Source organism: Sarcophilus harrisii, chromosome 2 (genome assembly GCF_902635505.1).
Source record: "Sarcophilus harrisii chromosome 2, mSarHar1.11, whole genome shotgun sequence".
In the NCBI taxonomy this organism is placed as follows: Eukaryota; Metazoa; Chordata; class Mammalia; order Dasyuromorphia; family Dasyuridae; genus Sarcophilus; species Sarcophilus harrisii.
The window spans coordinates 32549704-32574881 of NC_045427.1; the positions used below are offsets into that span (position 1 = coordinate 32549704).

General features: G+C 37.2%; 2 gene segments (V, D, J or C); one reads left to right on the plus strand and one right to left on the minus strand.

Moving 5' to 3' along the window:
• The window catches only part of LOC100935631, an 824790-nt gene that overhangs the window by 123102 nt on the left and 676510 nt on the right, over nt 1-25178 (minus strand).
• Nucleotides 1370-2120, plus strand: LOC116422043. The segment is given in 2 exon segments: nt 1370-1479; nt 1684-2120. Coding segments are annotated over 2 exon segments (360 nt in total).

Below are 25178 nucleotides of genomic sequence, written 5' to 3' on the forward strand. Positions count from 1 at the left end.
TCCTTGATGACAAATTAGGTGTTGAGATGGCATTTGAGCTTGGAGTTTTCTTAACTTAATTCCAGAACTCTCTGTACTGTGACTCCTCCTGCCTACCACAACACTGTGCTCCCACCAGTCCCATACATAAAGTGAGACCTTCCACATGCCCTTATACTTACAACAAGACCATTAGTGTTCTATAAAGCCAACAAACTACCCTTGTACACAAAAAAATAAACAGGAGACAAAAGAGAAAGGAGGAGGAACTAAGAGCATTAATAATAGCTAGCACTTGTTTATATGTCACTTTAAAATTTGCAAAGCCTTTTACAAATATTATCTCATTTTATTCTGATGACAACTTTGGGAGACAGGTTCTACTAATCCCCATTTTATAAATGAGGAAACAGAGGCTAAAAGGAAACAAGTGACTTTTCCAGGATGACACAGCTAGTAAGTGTCTGTGGTAGGATTTGGATTACATGTGACTGAAACCAAGACTTGTGCTCTGTCCACTGAACCACCCGGCTCCTGTGATATGGGGATTACAATAGAACAGACAAGTGATGATGATGACTTGGCAAAGAGTACTTGTAATGTGAATCGAGGGAAAGAAATACTTTTGGAGAATACTAAGGAAGTTGAATCAACATGAGCTATAAGAGATTTTTGAGGAGAAGGGCAGAAATGAGCCCTGTAAAATATTCCTTGTGATGGGAAGGGGGGAGAAGGTAGAAGGAAAGTGTGTAAGAGCATAAATTATGATACTTTATATGGTGCTAAGAAATATTATCAGAGAGGAAAAAGAAGCAAGGGAACAAAATAATAGTGTCAAAGAAAACTTAGAGAGGAGAAAGTATCAAGAAGGATGAGGTAGGTAATAAAGGGGAGAGAAGAGTCAAGGGAATCCAGTACTACAGGGAGTATCTGAGATTATTCAGTACATCAGATTTTTTCTGATATTGGAGAGATTTGTTGTAGTAGATATGATTAAAAATCAGATTAGAAGGGAATAAGAAGACAATGGAATATAAGAAAGACCTTGAGGACATGCTAAAGTCAAGTGTGGCGCTGCTAGAATTTATGGAATGGTATGAATTAGGGCCATAAGTAGCAACTAGAATTGACCTAGAGAAGCGACACCCTTTACTCTGAGACTGAAAAGAGGGAAAGGGAGGATTCTAAGGTGATTCGGAAAATTTCATTGGGGAGAAGAAAATTATGATGAATGTTTTCCTAAGGAACTTGTAAGAGAAGGACTACCTAGAGACAAAATAGCTCAGTATCTATAAGCCTAGACCACACTTCCTTCCCCTATACAAGGCCGGGCTGCTTTGCATATTCTCCCCAATCTCCACCCCCAAGCTATTCCCACTGCACAGAAACTTTATCAGAGGCTCTTCTATTCTCTTGCCAGGAATCAGCACTGGACAGAGCACAGTGTGGCGATGGTGTCCTCAGCTCAGTTCCTCTGCCTCCTCCTGCTTTGGCTTCCAGGTAAGAAAGAAGAATTGTTTACATCATTTGGTTCTCATTTTAGATAACTCAGAACCAGTGTGTGGATTTTCAAAATATTTTCATCTTGTAATATATTCTATATCTTTGTCTCAGTAGAATTAGTCTAACTTGTTCTATTTAAAAGCCATATCATGAAAAATCTAGTCAACACTTGGTGACATTTGAATTTCCTTTTTCATTTAGATGCCAGTGGACAGATCACGATGACCCAATCTCCACCTTTTCTGTCTGCGACTCCAAGAGGCACAGTCACCATCTCCTGCAGGGCTAGTCAAAACATTAACAAGTACTTAGCTTGGTACCAGCAGAAACATGATCAGTCTCCAAAGAGACTCATTTATCATACATCCAACCTAGATTCTGGGATTCCCTCCCGGTTCAGTGGCAGTGGGTCTGGAACAGATTACACTCTCACCATCAGCAATGTGGAGACTGACGATGCTGGAGTTTATTATTGTATGCAGTATGATGTATATCCTCCCACAGTGTTCTAGCCCTGAACAAAAACCTCCCCAGTCAGTACAGCTGCTTTAGCACAGGGGAGCAGCTGCATACTCTAGACTCCAGATGAAAACAGCCTGTGCTCTTTGGTCAAGAATAAACTAACCTCATCTTCCTGCAAAGCCTGTATTTCCATGGCATTGAAATATTGCATTAACATTAACAAAATTAGGCAAAGGGTCCAAACATAACTTAGGAAATTGAAGAAAAAAACACAAAGCAAAATAAACTAATGATCTCTAATGACAGCTTCAGTGGCTATTCTTAATTAATATACATGCCACTGTTTAAGTTTAAAAACTTTTCACTACTGTGGTGTAGCCTGCTTTTGCTGCTTCATTACTTTCCCTCTTTTTTCAAAATAGGGTTATTTTATTTCTTCTTTTTTTAATCTAGGGAATTTGTAAATATTCCATCAGTTCACATAGGTTGCCAGATTTACTGGCATATAATTGAGCAAAATTACTCATAATAATTGCTTTAATTCCATTTTCATTGTTACACATTTATCCCTTTCCATCGTAGATACTGAGAATTTGATTTTCTTAATCAAATTACTCAATGCTTCATCCATTTTGTTGGTTTCTTCATGAAACCAGGTCCTAGCTTAGCAAGTTCAAAGGTTATTTTTATTTGTATCAATTTTCCATGTGATTTTCAAGATTTGGTGTTTAATTGGTGATTTAAATTTGTTCTATTTCTAGTTGTTGTTTTTGCTGACATGTCCAATTCACTGAACTGCATTTTCTCCCTTTTATTGATGTATAATTTTAGACATTTATAATTTCCCCTAAGTATTGCTTTGATTGCATCCTGCAAATTTTGGAATCTTGTCTTATTGTTGTCCTGCTTTTTAAGGAAATTGTGGATTTCTTTTTTGATTTGTTCTTTCACCCACTCATTCTTTATGAAGAGATTACTTATTTTCCAATTAATTTTGGATCCATGTCATGGCAGCCTCCAAGGCCACTACTGTGGCTATTGCCGGGACTGCCAACTTGTGTGTGTGCCTTGTATGGGCGATTCACATGCATGGCCCACTGCCCACCTTCCCAGTTGCCTTAGACTGCTAAAATGTCTCACTCTGGCTCTTTGGGAGCTCTGCATCTCCAAAATTGGATTTGAGAAGTTATTGTAAACATTAGTCTAAATGTTTATTAAAATAATATTCCCCATACACAAGTGAAATGTTGGCAGACTTTAGCTGGGTTATTGACTCCATCTTGGCTCCATTGTCCTATCATTCCCTTCAGATTAAGAACTATCAGCTTTCAGAGGAGGAAGTTTTCCTTCATTCACTTGAGAGTATCATGAATATTTACCACCTTATGGGATGATGACTTTAGAAGACCTCTAAAGGAGTCCATGATACAAAAATGGCTACAACCCCTTGGATTAGATATTTATTCCTGAGACCTCTGTACCTGGGTTTGATGGTGGACCTCCAGTGACCTTTCTCATTGCTTAATATCCTGAGGGAAGCATGAATTTTATACTGATGAATTGTAATTGGCAGTTTTGAAAGGGTAGCTCAACAAAGCTACATTTCCACGAAGAGGAAAAGAGAAAAGTTTCTTTCATCAGAAGAAAGGTATCTTTTGGGGTTTACTTTAACCTGGATCAGATTCATTATAGAAATAACAAAATAGAAATAGAAATGGAACTTTGCTATGTTAAGTCCTATGAAACTAGGCATAGCCTTTGATCTAGCAATAGCACTGCTAGGTCTATATCCCAGATACATGCAACAAAGGAGATAAGGATATATTTGTATGAAAACATTGATAGCAACTCTTTTTGTGGATTGGAATTGGAAATCAAATGTTTGTCCACCAATTAGACAATGGCTAAACAAAGTTATATAAGATTGTAAAGGAATATTATTGGGCTTTAAATATTGGCCAGTGCGTTATTTCAGAGAAACATGGAAGACTTACATGAACTGAGGCAAAGTGAAGAGAACAAAACAAGGAGAATATTGTACACAATAACAACAATAAGTTTGAGGAAGAATTATAAATGACTTTTCTATTCTGATCAATACCTTTACCCAGACAATCACAAATGATTGAGAAGCATGCTATCTGCCTCCAGAAAAAGAAATGATATTGTTTGACTACACACTGAAGAAATGGATTTCTTTTTCATTTTTTCCTTTTATTCAAATCTTCTTTTATAAAATGATTAATGGGGAAATATTTTACATGATGGCACATGTATAAACACTATCTGATTGCTTATCATTTCAGGGAGAGGACAGGATATGAGGTGAGGCAGGGTGGAATGGAATTTGGAATTCAAAACTTTTTTACTTCTATATATTTAAAAATTTTTATTTTCTGTATGTTTAAACAAAGAATAGAGAAAAGACACATAGAAAAGGAAAACAAAACAAAACAGAGAACATTGTCATGTGCCCAATAGAACACCAGGCAGGGTTTAAAATATATACAATAAATTTCCCATTCAAGAAAGGATATATTAAAGTAAAAAAATTATGTGCATGATGTCCATTTTTTCTTTGCTTCCTTATATTTGTTGTGTGGTGCGCTTTTTTTTTTTACTGGAACTTAAAAGTTTTTTGAAATGTTAAAAATTATTTTTAATATGTAATTGGGGAAAACATATATATATATATTTTTAAAATGGACTTTGTGGGTCATACATTGATGTGGAGAACCACAAATTAGCATAATCAGTGTTGCATTGTATTTTTAACTATTCTGTTATATAATTTCATTGAAAGTTTAAATTAAATTTTATTCTTGTTGGATTGTAATTGAGGATCTTTCTAGTTGTATGGATCCTCAGTGGTGAGTTTGACATTTTGGCAATCTGTTCTTAAACATCAAGGTTCTCTGCCCTCTATAGTCTGGAAAGGAAAGATTGTCTTGTTTTCCCACCTAGTCCTGAGCTGCTATCTCTAGGAACTTTTGTTATTATTCTTTCATGGAGCTCACCTCCAATTGCTATTTGCCTTCCTCCATCTCTCACTTATCTACTGGGGGCTTTTCCCCAATTTATTAGTTTTTCGGTGGTTGTGTGATGCAGTTCACTGGATATATTATGTTAATTCAGATTAGATTTTGTGGGGGACAGGCCTTCTTCTTTACTAATATATCTGTTGTTGGTCCTCATAGTCTGTCCCCTATGACCTGGATGGCACATCTGAGTTGAGGAACTCTGATGAAAGCACAACTTTTATGAGGGATGCTCACACAGACAAGAGCTTTCAGAATATCTTTCTATCTCACCCCAAAGAAAAGTGTTTCAATTCGAAGAGCTTACAATCATGAGGTCTTCTGACACTTAAGTTTCTTCTTAGTGATCACATTCCTAAAATAACTGTGACTTGGCCCTCAAGACCCCCAAGGCCAGTCAAAAAGTTTAAAATGTATTTTAAAATTTAACTTTAAATTTAAACAAAAATACTATGCAATTTAGATTAGGTTAATTTGTTGTTTTCTAAGTTAATGTGTGATTCACAAACCTCCATTTTAAAAATTGCATATATATACTTTGTAAATGTATATATACGTAAGTGTGTATTTTTTGAAAAGGAGAGAGATTCTCTCAATTATTTAAAAAAATTTTTTTAACATATTCGTTAATTTTCAGTTCCAAAATATTAGACCTTAAGTGAAATGGGAGGCACATATGATGCACGGATACCATAGACAGACACAGAAGTAGGTTGATGCTCCCACAGGGCTAGGCAAGAAAATGTTTAACAACTGACTTTTTGAAAAATACATAAACACAATATGCTTCCACTTTTAATGCACATCCTTCCCATTGTTTCCCACCGTTCTCATAAGTCTAGAATGTTAACCTCTAAAACAAATAAATCAAAGATGTATCCTCTGAGAAGTTACCAATTGTCTCTTGGGAGCAGGTTTCAGCTGGCTCCAACACACCCTGCCCAACCTGGTAGAACTTACTGCCTGAATCGCTCTGGGGAAGATTCTGCTCTGGTTCATGACCTTTTTCTATCTTCTGGCATTTTAGGGTTTATCAGAATGGGGTAGGGCCTAAGCCACTGAATAACACATCACAGTAAGGGGCACTGGTCCAGCTAGCCCAGGATTCTAGGATGCCCAGTGGGTGAGGCCCCTGAAATCTCTTACTTGAGCAAAAAACCATCTTTAAACCTCCCTCATTCTCTAGACTGCTTCAAAGGGTCAGTCCCCAGCAGATGAAGAGAGCAGTATAAGACGGGGCAGCTGCTGGGGAAAGACACTGCTGCTGAGTAGTGCAGGGGCCCATGGAGATTGGGTCTCAAGCCCAGCTCCTGTCTCTTGTTACTCTGGATCCCAGAGTCAACCATGCTCACACATGGTTTCTGGGTTTCCATTATCCATGTGGTGGCAATTTGGAACTGCAAGTTGTTCTAAGGGGACACAGAAATGATCAGGTTTATCTCAGATGGTGCCTGTTTTGGGGGTTACCTAGTTTCATACTCACATGCACCCTGTGAAGGACGTGCTATTATGATCATCATTTTACAGATGAGGAACCTGAGGCTGAGAGATTAAGTGAAGATGGTGGAGCAAAGGAAAAGTTTAGACAAAGTGATCTTGGAAAGCCTGAGGAGGGAAACATGACTTCCAGATAAGTTGGGTGGATGAGTCACGGAGCTAAGGAGAATCTTTTGGCAAAAGGGATTTCAAGTGATCCTAGACATTTGGAACTGTTCATATTCATTTGTGGTGAGAGTAGCTGCCATCATAAAAAGGCAGATGATTAATTACCTAATAGAAGTGAATTAAAATTTCTTGGAGTTGTGAACAATAGATCAAGAAATGTCTTAGAAAAAAAATTAGATTTCTGGACTTCACTTGAAATAATTGAACTAAAGACTGATAAAAGTGTAGATTTGCCTGAAATTTTGAAAAGTTATTTGTTTTAAACAGGAGGCTGAGAGCTTTAAACTACTAAGGAAAAAATGAAGATTATGACCCATGTTCATCTACAACAGAGCTTGCAGTCCCCTTAAGACCCCAGATTTTTTTTTACAGAGAAACTTCTACCCAATCCCCAGATCTCTCTCATGTCATAATTTGTGACATAGGGCTGGGAGAGAAAAGATGGTCAACTGCAGTTCATAATGTGCACAGATGAAAAAGGAATTGGTGTAAATGTCAAGTGACCTAGGAGGGTCCAACCACAGTCACCTCTGCAGCAGCCACTTCCTTGCCCCCGTTGTACCAGATGGCATAGAGAAGTTTTTGTAGTGGGCTGTATAACTGTGAGAGGAAGGCTATCATCCTGCTGACAGTAATAAACCCCTGCATCCTCAGTCTCTACCTCTGTGATAGTGAGTGTGAAAGCAGTGCCATATCCACTGCCACTGAACCGAGGGGACACCCCGGTATGGAGGGTGGAAACACCTTTGATGAGGAGCTTGGGAGGCTGTCCTGGCTTTTGCTGGTACCATTGTAGGTCATCATCGATATCCTGACTGGCCGTGCAGGTGATGGTGGCTGTGTGCTTTGTAGAAACAGGCAGAAAATCTGGATCCTGAGTCAGAACGATGCTTGCTCTGGATCCTGGTTAGTGAAAGAAAGCATCCAGTGAAAAGCTCCATTAGGAATACTTGTTCACTGGGCTCCAGACAGACACAGAAATGTTCCATTGGAAAGCTGGATCATTGACCCTGCATTTAAGGCAGTGCCAGCTTCCAGGCTGTGCTGAGTGTGTATCTCTTACCTGGGATAGAGAATAGCAGGAAGCACAAAAGGTGAGCTAGAGAGCCCATCTTGGTGTGTTGGTTCCCTCAGGAGAACAGATCAATCACCATGAACCATGAAAGGGACTGTTTATAAGCCCTCAGCTGCACAGGACCATGGCTCTGGAGGCAAAATATGCAAATACCCAGAGTCCATCAGGTGTTGTGTCTCTAAAAAACAGAGATTCCTACATGACTTCACAGTCCAATGAGAAATGGGGAGGAAGAATGTTTTCTGAGACCATAACGGATATACAGGCATCTTATATGGGCTGTCCCAAAAGATTTAGTATAATTTAAGCTGTTAATGACAAAAACTCTAGTAATATTTTTGGTACACTCTATATTTAAACTTGTAATCAATCTTTAGAAATCACTGGGTCCATCTCTCCTCACTCTGCTTCTCATTTTACCAATGAGAAGTGAAAGGGACAACATGGGAGAAAGTCTGGGAAGTGCACCCACTCCCTACTTCTTTGGGGAAACCTCTTTTCTCCTTTGTATCACTCATGCAGTCCCATGCAGACTGTGTGGAAGGAGCTTGGCCCCTCATGTAAAGTGGTTAGATACTATTTCTCACACTCTTTAATCAGTCAAACGTGACATACTCTGGTAGGGGCAGGGAGGCAGCTGGAATTGATTCCACTTGGACTAGCATTATTGACAATCTCTCCTCCATATTGCTCTGTTCTGCCAGCGCTCTATGACTTATCTCCCCCAGTCAAAATAAATTAAGAACCAGAATGCATGGAGACTGAGAAGAATATGCTTTTCCCTTGATGACGAATTAGTTGCTGAGGTAGCATTTGAACTTGGAGTCTCTTAACTCAATTGCAGAACTCTCTGTACTGTGCTCCTCCTGCCTAGCACAACACTGTGCTCCCCCCAATGCCATACATAAAGTGAGAAATTCCATATACCCTAATGCTTACTATAAGACCATTAGTGTTCTATAAAGCCAACAACTACCCTTGGACATAAAAATAAACAGGAGGCAAGTGAGAAAGGAAAAGGTGGAGGAACTAAGAGCATTAATAATAGCTAGCACTTGTTTATGTATCACTTTAAAATTTGCAAAGCCTTTTATAAATATTATCTAATTTTATTCTGATGACAACCTTGGGAGGCAGCATCCACTAATCCCCATTTTATAAATGAGGAAACTTAGGCTAAAAGGAAACAAGTGACTTTTCCAGGCTGACACAGCTAGTAAGTGTCGTGGTAGGATTTGGATTACATGTGATTGAAACCAAGACTTGTGCTCTGTCCACTGAACCACCCGGCTCCTGTGATATGGGGATTACAATAGAGCAGACAAGTGATGAGGAGGACTTGGCAAAGAGTGAATTGAGGGAAAGAAAGACTTTTGGAGAATACTAAGGAAGTTGAATCAACATGAGCTATAAGAGATCTATGAGGAGAAGGGCAGAAATGAGCCCTGTAAAATATTCCTTGTGATGGGAAGAAAGTAGGAGGAAAGTCTGAAAGAGCATAAATTATAATACTTTATATGGTGTTAAGAAGTATTATCAGAGAGACAAGAAGAAGAAAGGGAACAAAATAATAGTGTCAAAGACAACTTAGAGAGGAGAAAGTATCAAGAAGGATGAGGTAGGTAATAAAGGGGAGAGAAGAGTCAAGGGAATCCAGTACTACAGGGAGTATCTGAGATTATTCAGTACATCAGATTTTTTCTGATATTGGAGAGATCAGTTGTAGTAATTATGATTAAAAATCAGATTAGAAGGGAATAAGAAGACAATGAAATATAAGAAGAGGTGCTAGAGTCAAGTGTGGGGCTGCTAGAATTTCTGGAATGGTATGAATTAAGGGCATAAGTAGCAACTAGAATTGACCTAGAGAAGGGACACCCTTTATTCTGAGACTGGAATGGGGGAAAGGCAGGATTCTAAAGTGATTTGAAATATTTCCTTGGGGATAAGAAAATTATGATAAATATTTTCCTAAGGAACTTGTAAGGGAAGGACTATCTAGAGACAAAATAGCTCAGTATCTATAAGCCTAGACCACACTTCCTTCCCCTATACAAGGCCGGGCTGCTTTGCATATTCTCCCCAATCTCCACCCCCAAGCTATTCCCACTGCACAGAAACTTTATCAGAGGCTCTTCTATTCTCTTGCCAGGAATCAGCACTGGACAGAGCACAGTGTGGAGATGGTGTCCTCAGCTCAGTTCCTCTGCCTCCTCCTACTTTGGCTTCCAGGTAAGAAAGAAGATACATAGAATTGTTTACATCATTTGGTTCTCATTTTAGATAATTCAGAACCTGTGTGGGGAATTTCAAAATATTTTCATTTTGTAATATATTCTATATCTTTGTCTCAGTAGAATTGGTCTAACTTGTTCTATTTAAAAGCCATATCATGAAAAATCTAGTCAACACTTGGTGACATTTGAATTTCCTTTTTCATTTAGATGCCAGTGGACAGATCACGATGACCCAATCTCCACCTTTTCTGTCTGCGACTCCAAGAGGCACAGTCACCATCTCCTGCAGGGCTAGTCAAAACATTAACAAGTACTTAGCTTGGTACCAGCAGAAACATGATCAGTCTCCAAAGAGACTCATTTATTATACATCCATCCTAGATTCTGGGATTCCCTCCCGGTTCAGTGGCAGTGGGTCTGGAACAGATTACACTCTCACCATCAGCAATGTGGAGACTGACGATGCTGGAGTTTATTATTGTATGCAGTATGATAAACTTCTTCCCACAGTGTTCTAGCCCTGAACAAAAACCTCCCCAGTCAGTACAGTTGCTTTAGCACAGGGGAACAGCTGCATCCTCCAGACTGTAGATGAAAACAGCCTATGCTCTTTGGTCAAGAATAAACTGACCTCATTTTCCTGCAAAGCCTATATAACTATGGCATTGAAATATTGCATTAACATGAACAAAATTAGGCAAAGGGTCCAAATATAACTTAGGACATTGAGAAAAAAACAAAAAGCAAAAATAAATAATGACCTCTAATGACAGCTTCAGTGGCTATCCTTAATTAATATACATGCCACTATTTAAATTTAAAAACTTTTCACTACTGTGGTGTAGCCTGCCTTTGTTACTTCATTACTTTCCCTCTTTTGTCAAAATAGGGTTATTTTATTTCCTCTTTTGTTAATCTAGGCAATTTGTAAATATCCCATCAGCTCACATAGGTTGCCAGATTTACTGGCATATAATTGAGCAAAATCACTCATAATAATTGCTTTAATTCCACTTCCATTGTTACACATCCACCCCTTTTCATTGTAGGTACTGAGAATTTGATTTTCTCCTATTTTCTTAATCAAATTACTCAATGCTTCATCCATTTTGTTGGTTTCTTCATGAAACCAGGTCCTAGCTTACCATGTTCAGTGGTTATTTTTATTTGTATCAATTTTCCATGTGATTTTTTTTTTTTTTTTTTTTTTTTTTTTTTAATAGCCTTTAATTTACAGGATATATACATGGGTAACTTTACAGCATTAACAATTGCCAAACCTCTTGTTCCAATTTTCACCTCTTACCCCCACCCTCCCTAAAATGGCAGGATGACCAGTAGATGTTAAATATATTAAAATATAACTTAGATACACAATAAGTATCATGACCAAAACATTATTTTGCTGTACAAAAAGAATCAGACTCTGAATTATTGTACAATTAGCTTGTGAAGGAAATCAAAGATGCAGGTGTGCATAAATATAGGGACTGGGAATTCAATGTAATGGTTTTTAGTCATCTCCCAGGTTCTTTTTCTGGGTATAGTTAGTTCAGTTCATTACTGCTCCATTAGAAATGATTTGGTTGATCTTGTTGCGGAGGATGGCCTGATCCATCAGGACTAGTCATCATCTAGTATTGTTGTTGAGTATATAATGATCTCCTGGTCCTCTCATTTCATTAGCATCAGTTCGTGTAAGTCTCTCAGGCCTTTCTGAAATCATCCTGTTGGTCATTTCTTACAGAACAGTAATATTCCATAATTTTCATATAACAAATTTATTCAGCCATTCTCCAACTGATGGACATCCATTCAGTTTCAGTTTCTGCCACTACAAAGGGCTGCCACAAACATTCGTGCACAACAGGTCCCTTTCCCTTCTTTATAATCTCTTTGGGATATAATCCCAGTAGTAACACTGCTGGATCAAGGGTATCACAGTTTGATAACTTTTTGACATAGTTCCAAACTACTCTCCAAAATGGTTGGATTCGTTCCACCTCCACCAACAATGAATCAATGTCCCAGTTTTCCCATCCCTCAACAATCATCATTATTTTTTCCTGTCATCTTAGCCAATCTGACAGGTGTGTAGTGTATCTTAGGTTGTCTTAATTTGCATTTCTCTGATTAATAATGACTTGGAGCATCTTTTCATTATGACTAGAAATAGTTTCAATTAATTCATCTGAGAATTGTCTGTTCATATCCTTTGACCATTTTTCAATTAGAGAATGGCTTGATTTTTTATAAATTAGAGTTAATTCTCTATATATTTTGAAATGAGGCCTTTATCAGAACCTTTGACTGTAAAAATATTTTCCCCAGTTTATTGCTTCCTTCTAATCTTGTCTGCATTAGTTTTGTTTGACAAAAACTTTTCAGTTTGTATAATCGAAATTTTCTATTTTGTGATCAGTAATGATCTCTAGTTCTGCTTTGGTCATAAAAACCTTCCCCTTCCACAGGTCTGAGAGGTAAACTATCCTAATTTCCTCTAATTTATTAATAATTTCATTCTTTATGCCTAGGTCATGAACCCATTTTGACCTTATCTTGGTGTACGGCGTTAAGTATGGATCAATGCCTAGTTTCTGCCATATTAGTTTCCAATTTTCCCAGCAATTTTTATCAAACAGTAAGTTCTTATCCAAAGCTGGGATCTTTGGGTTTGTCAAAGACTAGGTTGCTATATTTGTTGACTAATCTTGAACTAATCTATTCCATGATCAACTAATCTATTCCTTAGCCAATACCAAATAGTTTTGGTAACTGCTGCTCTATGTATAGTTTTAGATCTGGTACAGCTAAGCCACCATCATTTGATTTTTTCATTAATTCCCTTGAAATTCTTGACCTTTTGTTTTCCATATGAACTTTGTTGTTATTTTTCTAGGTCATTAAAATAGTTTTTAGTCTGATTGGTATGCGCTTAAATAAATAGATTAGTTTAGGTAATATTGTCATCTTTATTATATTTGCTCACCCTATCCAAGAGCATTTAATATTTTTCAATTGGTTAGATCAGACTTAATTTGTGGAAAAGTGGTCTGTAATTTTGCTCATAAAGTTTCTGATTTTCCCTTGGCAGATAGATTCCTAAATTTTTATATTATCAGTAGTTACTTTAAATGGAATTTCTCTTTGTAACTCTGATGTTGGATTTTGTTAGTGATATATAGAATGCTGATGACTTATGTGGGTTTATTTTATAACCAACAACTTTGCTAAAGTTGTGGATTATTTCTAAACTTTTTAGCAGAATCTCTGGGGTTCTCTAAGTATACCATCATGTCATCGGCAAAGGTGATAATTTGGCTTCCTCATTGCCTATTCTTATTCCTTTAATCTCTTTCTCAGCTCTTATTGCTATAGCTAGCGTTTCAATACAATATTAAATAGTAACGGTGGATAGTGGGCAACCTTGTTTCACTCAGATCTTATTGGGAATGGTTGCAGTTTGTCTCCATTACATAGATGCTTACTGATGGTTTTAAATAGATGCTGCTGATTATTTTAAGGAAAAGTCCATTTATTCCTATACTCTCAAGTGTTTTAATGGAATGGATGTTGGATTTTATCAAATGCTTTTCTGCATCTATTGAGATATCATATGGTTTTTTGTTAATTTGATTACTTGAGCCAATTATATTGATAGTTTTCCTAATATTGAACCAGCCCTGCATTCCTGGTATAAATCCTACTTGATCATAGTGTATTATCTTGGAGATGATTTTCTGAGTCTTTTGCTAATATCTTATTTAAGATTTTAGCATCAATATTCATTAGGGAGATTGGTCTATAATTTTCTTTCTCTGTTTTCAGCCTACCTGGTTTAGGTATCAGTACCATGTCTGTGTCATAGAAGGAATTTGGTAGGACTCCTTCATTCCCTATTTTATCAAATAATTTATATAGCATTGGGGCCAATTGTTCTTTAAATGTTTGGTAAAATTCACTTGTAAATCCATCTGGTCCTGGGTTTTTTCTTAGGGAGTTGTTTAATTCCTGTTCTATTTCTTTTTCTGAAATGGGACTATTCAAACCAATTTACTTCTTCCTCTGTTAGTCTGGGAATCTGTATTTTTGGAGTAGTCATCCATTTCACTTAGGTTATCAAATTTATTGGCATAAAGTTGAGCAAAAACTCCTTATTATTTCTCTAATTTCCTCTTCCTTGGTTGGAAAGTTCTCCTTTTCATTTTAAGACTACTAATTTCATTTCCTCCTCCTTTTTCTAATCAGATTTACCAAAGGCTTATCTATTTTATTGGCTTTTCATAGAACCAACTCTTAGTTTTATTAATTAGTTCAATAGTTTTTTACTTTCAATATTTTTAATTTCTCCTTTTAATTTTAGAATTTCCAATTTAGTATTTGATTGGGGTTTTAATTTGGTCTTTTTAGTTTTTTAGTTTGCAAGCCAATTCATTAATCTTTTCTTTCTCTGTTTTATTCAAGTAAGCCTCTAAGGATAATAAAATTACCTCTTATTACCACTTTCTGCATCCCACAAATTTTGGTATGATGTCTCATCCATTGTCATTATCTTAGGTGAAATTATTAATTGTATCTATAATTTGCTGCTTCACCCAATCATTCTTTAAGATGAGATTGTTTAGTTTCCAATTACTTTTTTCAATTCCCCTAACTTTTGTTGAATGTAGTTTTTATTGCATCATGATCTGAAAGAAAGCATTTACTATTTCTGCTTTCTTGCATTTAATTTGAGGTCTTTATGTCCTAAATATATGGTCAATTTTGAATAGGTTCCATGAACTGCTGAGAAGAAAGTATATTCCCTTCTATCTCCATTCAATTTCTCCAAAGATCCAACATACCTAATTTTTCTAATATTCTATTTACTTCTTTAATTTCTTTCTTATTTGTTTTGTGGTTTGATTTGTCTAATTCTGATTAGGTTGAGATCTCCTACTATTACAGTTTTGTTGTCTATTTCTTCTTGCAACTCTTTTAACTTCTCCTTTAGGAAGTTGAGTGCCATACCACTTGGTGTATATGTTTAATATTGATATTGCTTCGTTGTTTATGCTACCCTTTAGCAGGATGTGAGTTACCTTCCTTATCTCTTTAATTAGATCAATTTTACTTTTGCTTGATCTGAGATAAGGATGGCTACCCTGCTTTTTGACTTCACCTGAAGCATAATAGATTTTGCTCCAGCCTTTTACTTTTACTCTATGCCATCCCCCTGCTTTAAATGTGTTTCTTGTAAACAACATATTGTAGGGTTCTGACTTTTGATCCAGTCTGCTATCTGCCTCCTCTTTTATGGGAGTTCATCCCATTACATTTACAGTTGGGAATTACTAAATCTGTATTTCCTGCCATCTAATAACCCCAGATTGTGCTTTACTTATTCTTGCCTCCCCCAACCTCTTTCCCCTTTTAAACTTATGTACCCCTTTGTATCACGATACTTTCCTCTTTTAATCCCTCCCTCCCCCTTGATTCTTTCCCCCTTCCTTCCCTTATTACTCTTTTCTTTTCCCTTTCCCTCCCCGTTTTAATGGGCGAGGAGGGAATTTTCTCAAAACAAATGTCAATTATTTTTTCTTTGAGCCAACTCTGATGAGTAAGATTCCACAATTTCCTCCCCTCTCTAAATTCCCTCAGATATGATAAGTTTCCTTAGCCTCTTTGTGGGATGTGGTTCCCCCTTTATCCCTCCTTCCCACCTTATTCTGCCATCATCCCTTTTCCCCATATCTCTTCCCTTTTTATGTTATATCAGTACAATCAAAATTATACATGTATTCTTTTGTATATCCACAACAAATACAATTCTCAAGAGTTATTTTTACCTTTTCTGCATCTCTTGAGTTCATTCTTTGGAGATCAAATTTTTGTTTTAGTTCTGGTTTTCTTCGGGAAACAAATGGAATTCATTTGTTTCATTAATCCATCTTCTTCCCTGGAAGAAAATGCTCAGCTAGCTGGTGTATTCTTGGCTGCATCTCAAGGTTCTTGTGCCTTTCAGATATCATTTCCAGGCCCTTCTTTCCTTTAATGTAGAGGCAGCCAGATCTTGGTGATCCTTATTGTGGACCTCGTATTTAAATGGTTTTTCTTGTAAAATTTCCTTAATCTTATAGTTCTGAAATTTTGCCACAATATTCCTTGGTTTTTATTTTAGGGTTTCTTTCAGAAGGTGTTCGATGAATTCTTTCATGCCTATTTTAACCTTCTGATTCTATACATCTGGCAATTCTCTTTGATGATTTCTTGTAAAATAGTATCTAAGGCTTTTTTTTCATCATGTTTTCAGATGGTCAATAATCCTCAGATTATCTCTCCTAGATCTATTTTCCAAGTCTGTCGTTTTGCAAGAATAATTCGTGGTTTTCAGTTTGTCATTTTTTGTTTTTTTGACTGATTCTTGCTGTCTCAATGAATCCATTAGTTTCAATTTTTAGTTCTAATTTTTAAGATTATTTTCTTCAATGCTTTTTTACTTCTTTCTGTATATGTCCAAGTGAGTTTTGAATTATTGTTTTTCTGTGGAATTTTTCCATTTCACTAATTTTTTTGTAATTATTTTCTTTTTCAATTCACCGATCCTACTTTCTTGCCTTTTTCTTTGTCTTTAATTCATGGATCCTACTTTCTTGAGTTCTTTGTCTTTCAAATCACAATCCTACTTTGTAGTGAATTCTTTATTTTTCCAATTCGTATTTCAAGGAGTTTTGCTCTTTGTAAGGCTTCTTTTCCTTTCCCATTTTATCTTCTAACTCTCTTTGGGACTTTTAATGGCCTCTTCTTGAGAGCATTATGTAAAGGAGGACGTCTGATGATTTGCTGTTTGAGGTCTCCTTCAAGGTTTGCTGACCCGCTTTTTCTGCATAGAAGCTGTCGATTTTCTTTCATCTTTTATTCATGTTTTAAAGCCTTAGGGTGGGTCTCTAGGAAGGGGTTACCAGCTTCCTCTGCAGAATGGAGAGATGTAAACCGACGGCTCCGGGGTATGGAGTGCTCTGGGGAGTTTTCCTTCCCCAACAGAGTGATTCAGCACTGGCCGAGCTATCAAACTGCTAGAGGGCTGGTGGATTATCGATTGCCCTGGCTAGAACTAAGGGTGAAAGTGTCACCGCGGGCCTCTTGTGGGACTGGTTTGGCTGGCGCCGACCGCGGAACGCGACAGGCACAAACTCTGCCCAGTGCTCGCCTGATGCAAATCGGCCCGGAAAAGCTCTATGGCCCAAGAGCTCCCCCTGCGCAGATTGGAGGTAACCGGCTGCGTCCTCCTGCCGTCAGGATCACAACTCCCAAGGAAAAGCCCCTTTCTTGGGCTGGCGTTGTGAGATCTGTGCCTTCATCGGTTTGAGACCTTGAACCTAATTTCTCTCCCAGTCTGGCCCGATCTCCCCTTGGAACCAACTTTTTCGAGACTGCAGATTTTGCGGTGAGTTGTTCTACTTCTTATCTTTCATTGTAGCAGTCAAGACTATTTTGAGGCGATATTTATTGATAAAGAGGTAAGAGAGAGTTAAAATGCTTTTCTCCGCCATCTTGGCTCCGCCCCCTTTCCATGTGATTTTCAAGATTTGGTGTTTAATTGGTGATTTAAATTTGTTCTATTTCTAATTGTTGTTTTTGCTGGCATGCCCAATTCATTGATGTGCATTTTTTCCCTTTTATTGATGTATAAATTTAAAAATTTATAATTTCTCCTAAGTATTGCTTTGATTGCATCCTGCAAATTTTGGAATCTTTTCTTATTGTTGTTCTGCTTTTTAAGGAAATTGTGGATTGCTTTTTTGATTTGTTCTTTCACCCACTCATTCTTTATGAAGAGATTACTTATTTTCCCATTAATTTTGGATCCATGTCACGGCAGCCTCCAAGACCACTACTGTTGCTATTGCTGGGACTGCCAACTTGTGCGTGTGCCTTGTGTGGGTGAGTCACAGGCACTGCCCACTGCTCACTTCTCCAGTTGTGGAGAAGTCTCACCTAATTGAGACTTCATTTGTCTAATGAATGTCTCACTCTGACTCTTTGTGAGCTCTGCATCTCCAAAATTGGATTTGAGAAGTTATTTTTAACATTAGCCTAAATTTTTATTAAAATAATATTCCTTTAAACAAGTGAAGTGTTAGCAGAGTTTAGCTGGGTTAATGACTGTTCTCCTCCATCTTGACTCCATTGTCCTATCATTCCCTTCAGATTCAGAACTGTCAGCTTTCAGAGGAGGAAGTTTTCCTTCATTCACTTGAGAGTATCATGAATATTTACCACTTTATGGGATGATGGCTTGCAATCAATAGAGCATGTCTCTCCAAATAAATCTGGGTCCTTATTATTAAATGATAATAATAAATTATCCTATTCTCCAACAGAATAATTTCAATTATACAAATGAAAAGTTATCAAAAAGGGTCACTATATTTAAGGGTTGGGTGCAAGATTGGTGGTGAAAATGGAAAAATAAAGACTTGTTCAAGCCCAATCCCAAGTGACTTAATAATACTTAAAAAGCATCACTGACTCAATGCTGAGGGAACCTTAAAGAATATGAACCAATGTGTGCTACTCAATGGAGTCCAGCAGGGAAGGTAATTTTTCTGCCTTGCTCCCCTTCTGATCTTTGATAAGAATCAGAGTGAATTTTCCTTTTGGGGAGGGGGAGTCTAATTTAGGGATTTTTACTCTAAGGCCTCTAGCTATATTACTTGGAGGCCAAGAACTTAGAGAGAAAGAAATTACATCTTTATTTTCATGAACTTGTAATATTTAGAATTTCCTTTAATTATGAATGTAGACAAATGACCATGCTTCTGAGAAGGGATTCTTAGGTTGATGCCTTGGCAGGGCTAAGAAAATGTTTAACAAGTGGTTCTTTGAAAAATACGTAAACATAACATCCTTTCAAGTTTATTGTTTCCCACTCACTCACATTGTTTCCCACCGCTTTCATAAGCTTAGACTGCAAACCTCTAAAACAAAAATTTGTAGCATTTGCCAGTTTCTAAGGTGCGAATATCCTCTGAGAAGTTACCAGAAACTTCTTGGGAGTAGGTTTTAGCTGACTCCAACATACCCTGCTCAAGCCCATAGAATTCACTGCAAGAAAAGCTCTGGGGAAGATTCTGTTCTGGTTTGTGGCCCTTTTTATATCTTCAGGTGCTTTAAGGTTTATAAGAATAGGGTAGGGTATTAAACAACACATCACAGTGAGGGGCACTTGTCCAACTAGGTTAGGATTCTGGGATGCCCATTGCCTGAGGCCCTCGAAATCTGTTAATCATCTTTTCCCTTCCCTCATGCCCCAGAAGGGTCAATTTGAAGGGTCAATCCCCAGGAGATGAAGACAGCAGTAAAAGTAGCACTTGAGGAAAGAGACTGTTGTTAAGTACAGCATGGGCCCATGGAAATGGGGTCCCAAGCTCAGCTTCTCTGTCTCCTGGTACTCTGGATCCCAGAGTCTACCATCCACCACATGGTTTCTGGGTTTCCACTATCCTTGTAGTTGCAGTTTTGAATGTCTGTATGTTGTTCTAAGGGAACACAGAGAAGATCAGGCTTATCTCAGACAGTACCTGTTTTGGGGGAAGACAGGTGCTGGTTCCTGACTGTGTGGTTCACCATAATTTAACATAGATTTGGCTGTTCTAAATATATTCACTCAAGTTCATTACTATTGTTCTTGAATTTGTGATTTCAGTTGCCAGTGGACAGCAGATATGAATTGATCTAATCTCTAGTCTTCTTGTATGCATCTCTTAAGAGACATAATCATTATTAGTGATAAGATGAGTCAAAGTATCAGTAATTAATAGCAACAGAAGCCAGGACAGATTCCAAAGCTCATCATTTTCACCCTCCAGCCTGGAGTCCATGCTTGGTTCAATGCCAATGGCTTCAACACAGATTTATCCTTCACAATTAGCAGTTGGCTGCCTCTCTCTAAAACCTGGCTCCTTATTAAGGCTATTGCCTCCCATTCCAATCTTAGAACTTTGATCACAAATTCCCTCATTGATGATTCCCTCTCTGGTCCAGATGGGGAGGGTTGGAATATTCTTTGTTTGCCCATTGACACTTTCAGGTACTCTATACCTCAGTCATTCAGTAACCACTTTTACTTTTAAGTTTACCCAATCAAGAAGTTGGTAGCTGTGGTCTACCAACCTCCAAGATACTCTTTATCCTCCTTCCATGAGTTCAGTACCAGGCTTAATATCTTCCTTTTCTTTTCAATTCTTGTCCACATATTAGGGGACTTCAGTTAATATTCTGTCAAAAAAAAATTCTCTCTCAGTTCCTTGACTTTCTTATTTCCTAAGACAAATACCTCAAATCTACATAAATTGTCATACTCTTGGTCATCTACCAGTGCAGCATCCCCCATATTCAACAATGTGAAATTCACTACTATATCACTAATATACTCCTTTTTCTCTGCCTTATAACTCCAAACAGTAACTTTCATTCTTACTATGACCTCTAATCTCTTGACTTCTTGGTTCTTTGCTAGGTTTTGCTTCATCATGCTATCATTGATCTTGCCATACCAAGCTTAAACCACAGATAATTCCCAACCTCCCCTTCTTTCTCTCTTGTGTACATAATGCTAAAGGAAGATCTTCCTGAGCTCCTTTAATTTTTTTTTAAAGTCAATTCAATTTTATTGTAAGCTATATACTGGCAGGTGTTGGATCTACATTGTAAATACTGTTAAATTGAGAATTGCTTAAACAAAAGTGTTCGTGTCACTACTTCACCTGGAAATCAAAGAAAAAATGACACAAATACAAACTGGACAAAAGATATTCAGCATCCAGGAACAGGGCATAATGGTCTAAAGGTAAACTGAGATAATTGTAGAGCCCTAGGCTGATATTCACATGCCATTAAGCCTCAAATAGAATCAGATATTTAATCAGCAGAAATATTGACTTTCCCTACCTCTATACATCTCATATATTCTGCTGCCAAAAACTTACATATAATTCAAAATTATCTATTGTCCATAAAACCTCATGGGGAAAAATGTCATCGATTCTGATTTTGCATACACTATTAATGTGGTAATTAGCCAAGGCTGTTAAAAACAAATTGGCAAATTCAGGCATTAAATTCAGCATGCTTATTTAAAGCTGTATATTTTCAATGCTTATGCATTTGTTTATGTACCACTGTTATCACTAAAGGTGAGTTGTACTGGAAGGAAATGGAAAGCCTTAGGATGATAAATGAAGCAAAGGTAATAGCCCACAGTGATGTACAGCATTGCATTTTAGAACAAATGGATAGTTGGAAAGATGCATTGATAGGTTGGAGATGCTAAAAGAATAAAATGAAAGTTTCCAAGATGTTGGGCCTATCCTAAGTGGAGAATTTAGAGGAAATCATGGAAGAAAAATTCAAAACAAGGTGTAGAAGGGACCCAAGTGATGGAAGAGCCCTTAGAATTTCAATATTTTTGTCCTTTATTTGATCTATATAGGAATTTATTATTATATATATGTATATATATATATATCTCTTCCCATAAATTTACCATTTATAGATCTATGTATTTCTTGCATAATTTTTTCTCTGCTTCTTTCCTTTTTTAGTCCCTTTATCATATATTATTTTTTTCTATTGCATAGCTTTCTAGGAGGGGAGAAAGACAGAGAAATTGGGGAAAATGTTAATGTTATTAAAATAATTATCAAATTAGTTAAATTTATTTTAAAAATATAGGCCTAGAGACATGAATATAGATATATAAAAAGTAGAAAAAGCAACAAAAATGAAGATTAAGAAACGGACAGGATATTTGTCCATATATACATAAATGTAATATCTCATATGTGCACATATATTCTTTTAAAATGTTTTTATTAAAGCTTTTTATTTTTAAAACATATGCATGGATAATTTTTCAACATTGACTCTTGCAAAACCTTGTATTCCAAATTTTCCCCTCCTTCTCCTAGGCCCCTCCCCTAGATACAACCTCCCCAGTCCTATATTCTCCTCCCAGTTTATCATCCCTGCTCTACTCTCATTTTATTCCCATTTCAATCTTGATTTTATAGTTGACTGGTTCAATTTAATTCTCTCTCTCTCTCCATGGATATTTTCCCTCCTTATTAAATTGTTCTTATATATGTCCAAGTTTTAACTCTGGAATATCTCTCTTTTTATAGGCTGCATTATTAGGTGAAACTTGAAGGGATGGCTGCTGGAGAAGGAACACAGATATTAGGAGGAAGGAGACCTAGTTTCCAGTTGGAACCCATTTCTTTCTCTGACTGTGGCCAATTGCTGTCTTCGCCTAGACTTATCCTTTATTGCCATCTATTGGTAGCTCTTTGAGTTGCTCCTTGATAGTTCTCTATTGAGTTCCTTCATGTTGTTACCTATTGGTTCTCCATTGAATTTCATCTTCTTCTATTAGAGAGGAATCATTGTCCAAAGGATTCTAAGGGCAAAAATTTAGAACCACAAGTGACCTTAGAAGCCTTATGTAGTACCCCATTCTCCATCTACCCCATTTTAGATGCTGAAACAGGCTAGAAAGAAGTGACCTGCCCAATGGCATATATGGTAAATGCCAGGCAGAATTTTAATCTAAGTTCTCTCCAAAGTAATCACTTTATTCTTGATTCTGTGGCTTTCTTCACATATTTCAATTCTTTTATGAGTTACAAACATAGAAAAACTCACCAACCCAAACAAAGTCCTAGTCTTTCTTCTCTTCTTTCTTTTCTTCATTTCTTCATTAATTCATTTATGTGAGTGTCATTTGTCAGGATTCCCACACCAAAACCACTTCCTTTTTTTTACTTCTCTTTTTGTACTTTTAGGAGACACTTTGTTTTCCAGAATTAAGGCCCTACAAGGAAGGTCACCCTGACCTTGGTGTAATAAGAGTCCTTTGTGTTCACCCTCTGGATAAACTCTGCTGCAATTAAATCACAGACCTGATGGCCCCTTTATTATGGTCATTTATGCTCATTTATTTTTCAAATATTATTTATTTTCTTTTATTTTGACAGTTGGTGTAAAGCTTTTTGATATAGAGGGCTGGAACTCTGGAGAAGTATACTTGAAACAAAGATACTTACAACAAGGTATTTACTCAGTGGAATTGTTGAGATAATGGTTTTCTAGTATACCTACACTTAGTACTTAGCATGGTGATATAATAGTTCTACAGTTGGCACATACTCAGTATGCTGTAATGATGTAATTGTAATAGGGTACTTAAGGGCTGAGAGAGTTGGGAACAAAGTCAAACTCAGACTGAGACTGGTTGAGACTGGCAGACTGGCAGACTGCTGGAGGAGACTGAGCTAGACTGAGACTGGGTCAGACTGTGACAGACACAGACTGTGAAGGAGACAATAAACACTTAAGACTCTATTCCTGTCCATCTTCATGGTGACTCTCCTGCATTCATCACTTCTCCACTTAAAGACCAAGACCTATCCAGAGATCCTCCAGAAAACTAGCCTGGACATTACATTTTGGCGCCCAACATGGGACACCAAATTTTGCTACAGTCTCTGTGAGCTCTCTGGTATTTTCAGGCTTAACAGTTCCTCTGATCCTTTGGCCTTCTGCCAGTATCCTTCTGGGATCACTGTCTTTTTATGTATTGTTCTTTGGTTACCTGACTTTGCTTTATCCTGTCTTGTTAAAATACAAATTTGTCCATTATTTCTCTACGTTAGCCCTTCTTCCTCTGAATCAAACAACAAATATATATTTAGCATTTGATTATTTTCTTAGACTTGTTCCAGTAGTATGAGTTCAATCACATGATCTTGGGCTATTTGCTTTGGGTCTCAATTTTCTCATTAAGACAATAAGGAATTTGGGCTGGATAATTCTAAGCCTACTTGCCCATTTTCTTTACATATCTTTATACAGAAAGGCATTGTGACATACTAAATAGAGGTCATGTCTCAAAGCTGAGCTCCTCCCTATCTTTGGCATAAACTGACTGGTGAGATGATGATGGACAGCCCCTTAAACTATTGCTAAGCTTGTCAACTTTCCAATTCTATTAAGTTGCAGAGAAAATGGTGATCTTAATTGGCAGAATGAGTTTCCTCATCTAAGATTTCCCTATAACAGAGACATCCCATTTTAAAAAATAATTATAACTTTTTATTGACAGAACCCATGCCTGGGTAATTTTTTACAACATTGTCCCTTGCACTCACTTCTGTTCCGACTTTTCCCCTCCCTCCCTCCACCCCCTCCCCCATATGGCAAGCAGTCCTATACATGTTAAATATGTCACAGTATATCCTAGATATAATATATATGTACAGAACTCAACAGTAGAGACATCACATTTAACATAAAATAGAGATGAATAATAGCTACAGTATGTCAGAAGTGGGGTTAAAAATGTGACTAGATTACCAAATCCATCTTAACAATTTAGAACCTAAAGGAATAAGCTACTGAAATATACTCAAAAATAACCTTTTACTCTGGTTATGATGGTGGAGAGTGGGATATGCTCAAAATACTACAAATTAGGGTCCCCCTAAGTTTTGTCTGGTATGGTAGGTTTCTCTTAAAACTCCTCCTGGACACACATATGCAAAAATGTTTGCATTTTTTGTAGTGGCAAGGAACTGAGTGGATGGCCATCAGTTGGAGAATGGCTGAATAAATTATTGTATTTGAATGTTATGGAATATTTTTTTTATAAGAAATGTTCAGCAGGATGATTTCAGAGAGACCTGGAGAGACTTACATGAACTGACGCTAAGTGAAGTGAATAGACCCAAGAGAACTTTGTACACAAGAATAAGATTATATGATGATCAATTCTGATGACTTGGCTCTTTTCTTTTCCTTTTTTACTGAGGCAATTGGGGTTAAGTGACTTGCCCAGGGCCACACAGTTAGGAAGTATTAAGTGGCTGAGACCAGATTTGAACTTGGGTCCTCCTGACTTCAGGGCTGATGCTTTATCCACTACACCACCTAGCTGCCCTAACTTGGATCTTTTCATCAGTGAGGTGATGTAGGCCAATTCCAATAGACTTGGGATGGAGAGAGCCATCTGCATAGAGAAAGAGGGCTATGGGGACTGAATGTGGTTCACAACATAGTATTTTCACCTTTTTGGTTGTTTTATTTGCTTGCATTTTGTTTTTTTCCTCCTTTTTCCCCTTTTTGATCTGATTTTTCTTTGGCAGCATGATAATTGTGGAAATATGTATAGAATAGTTGTAC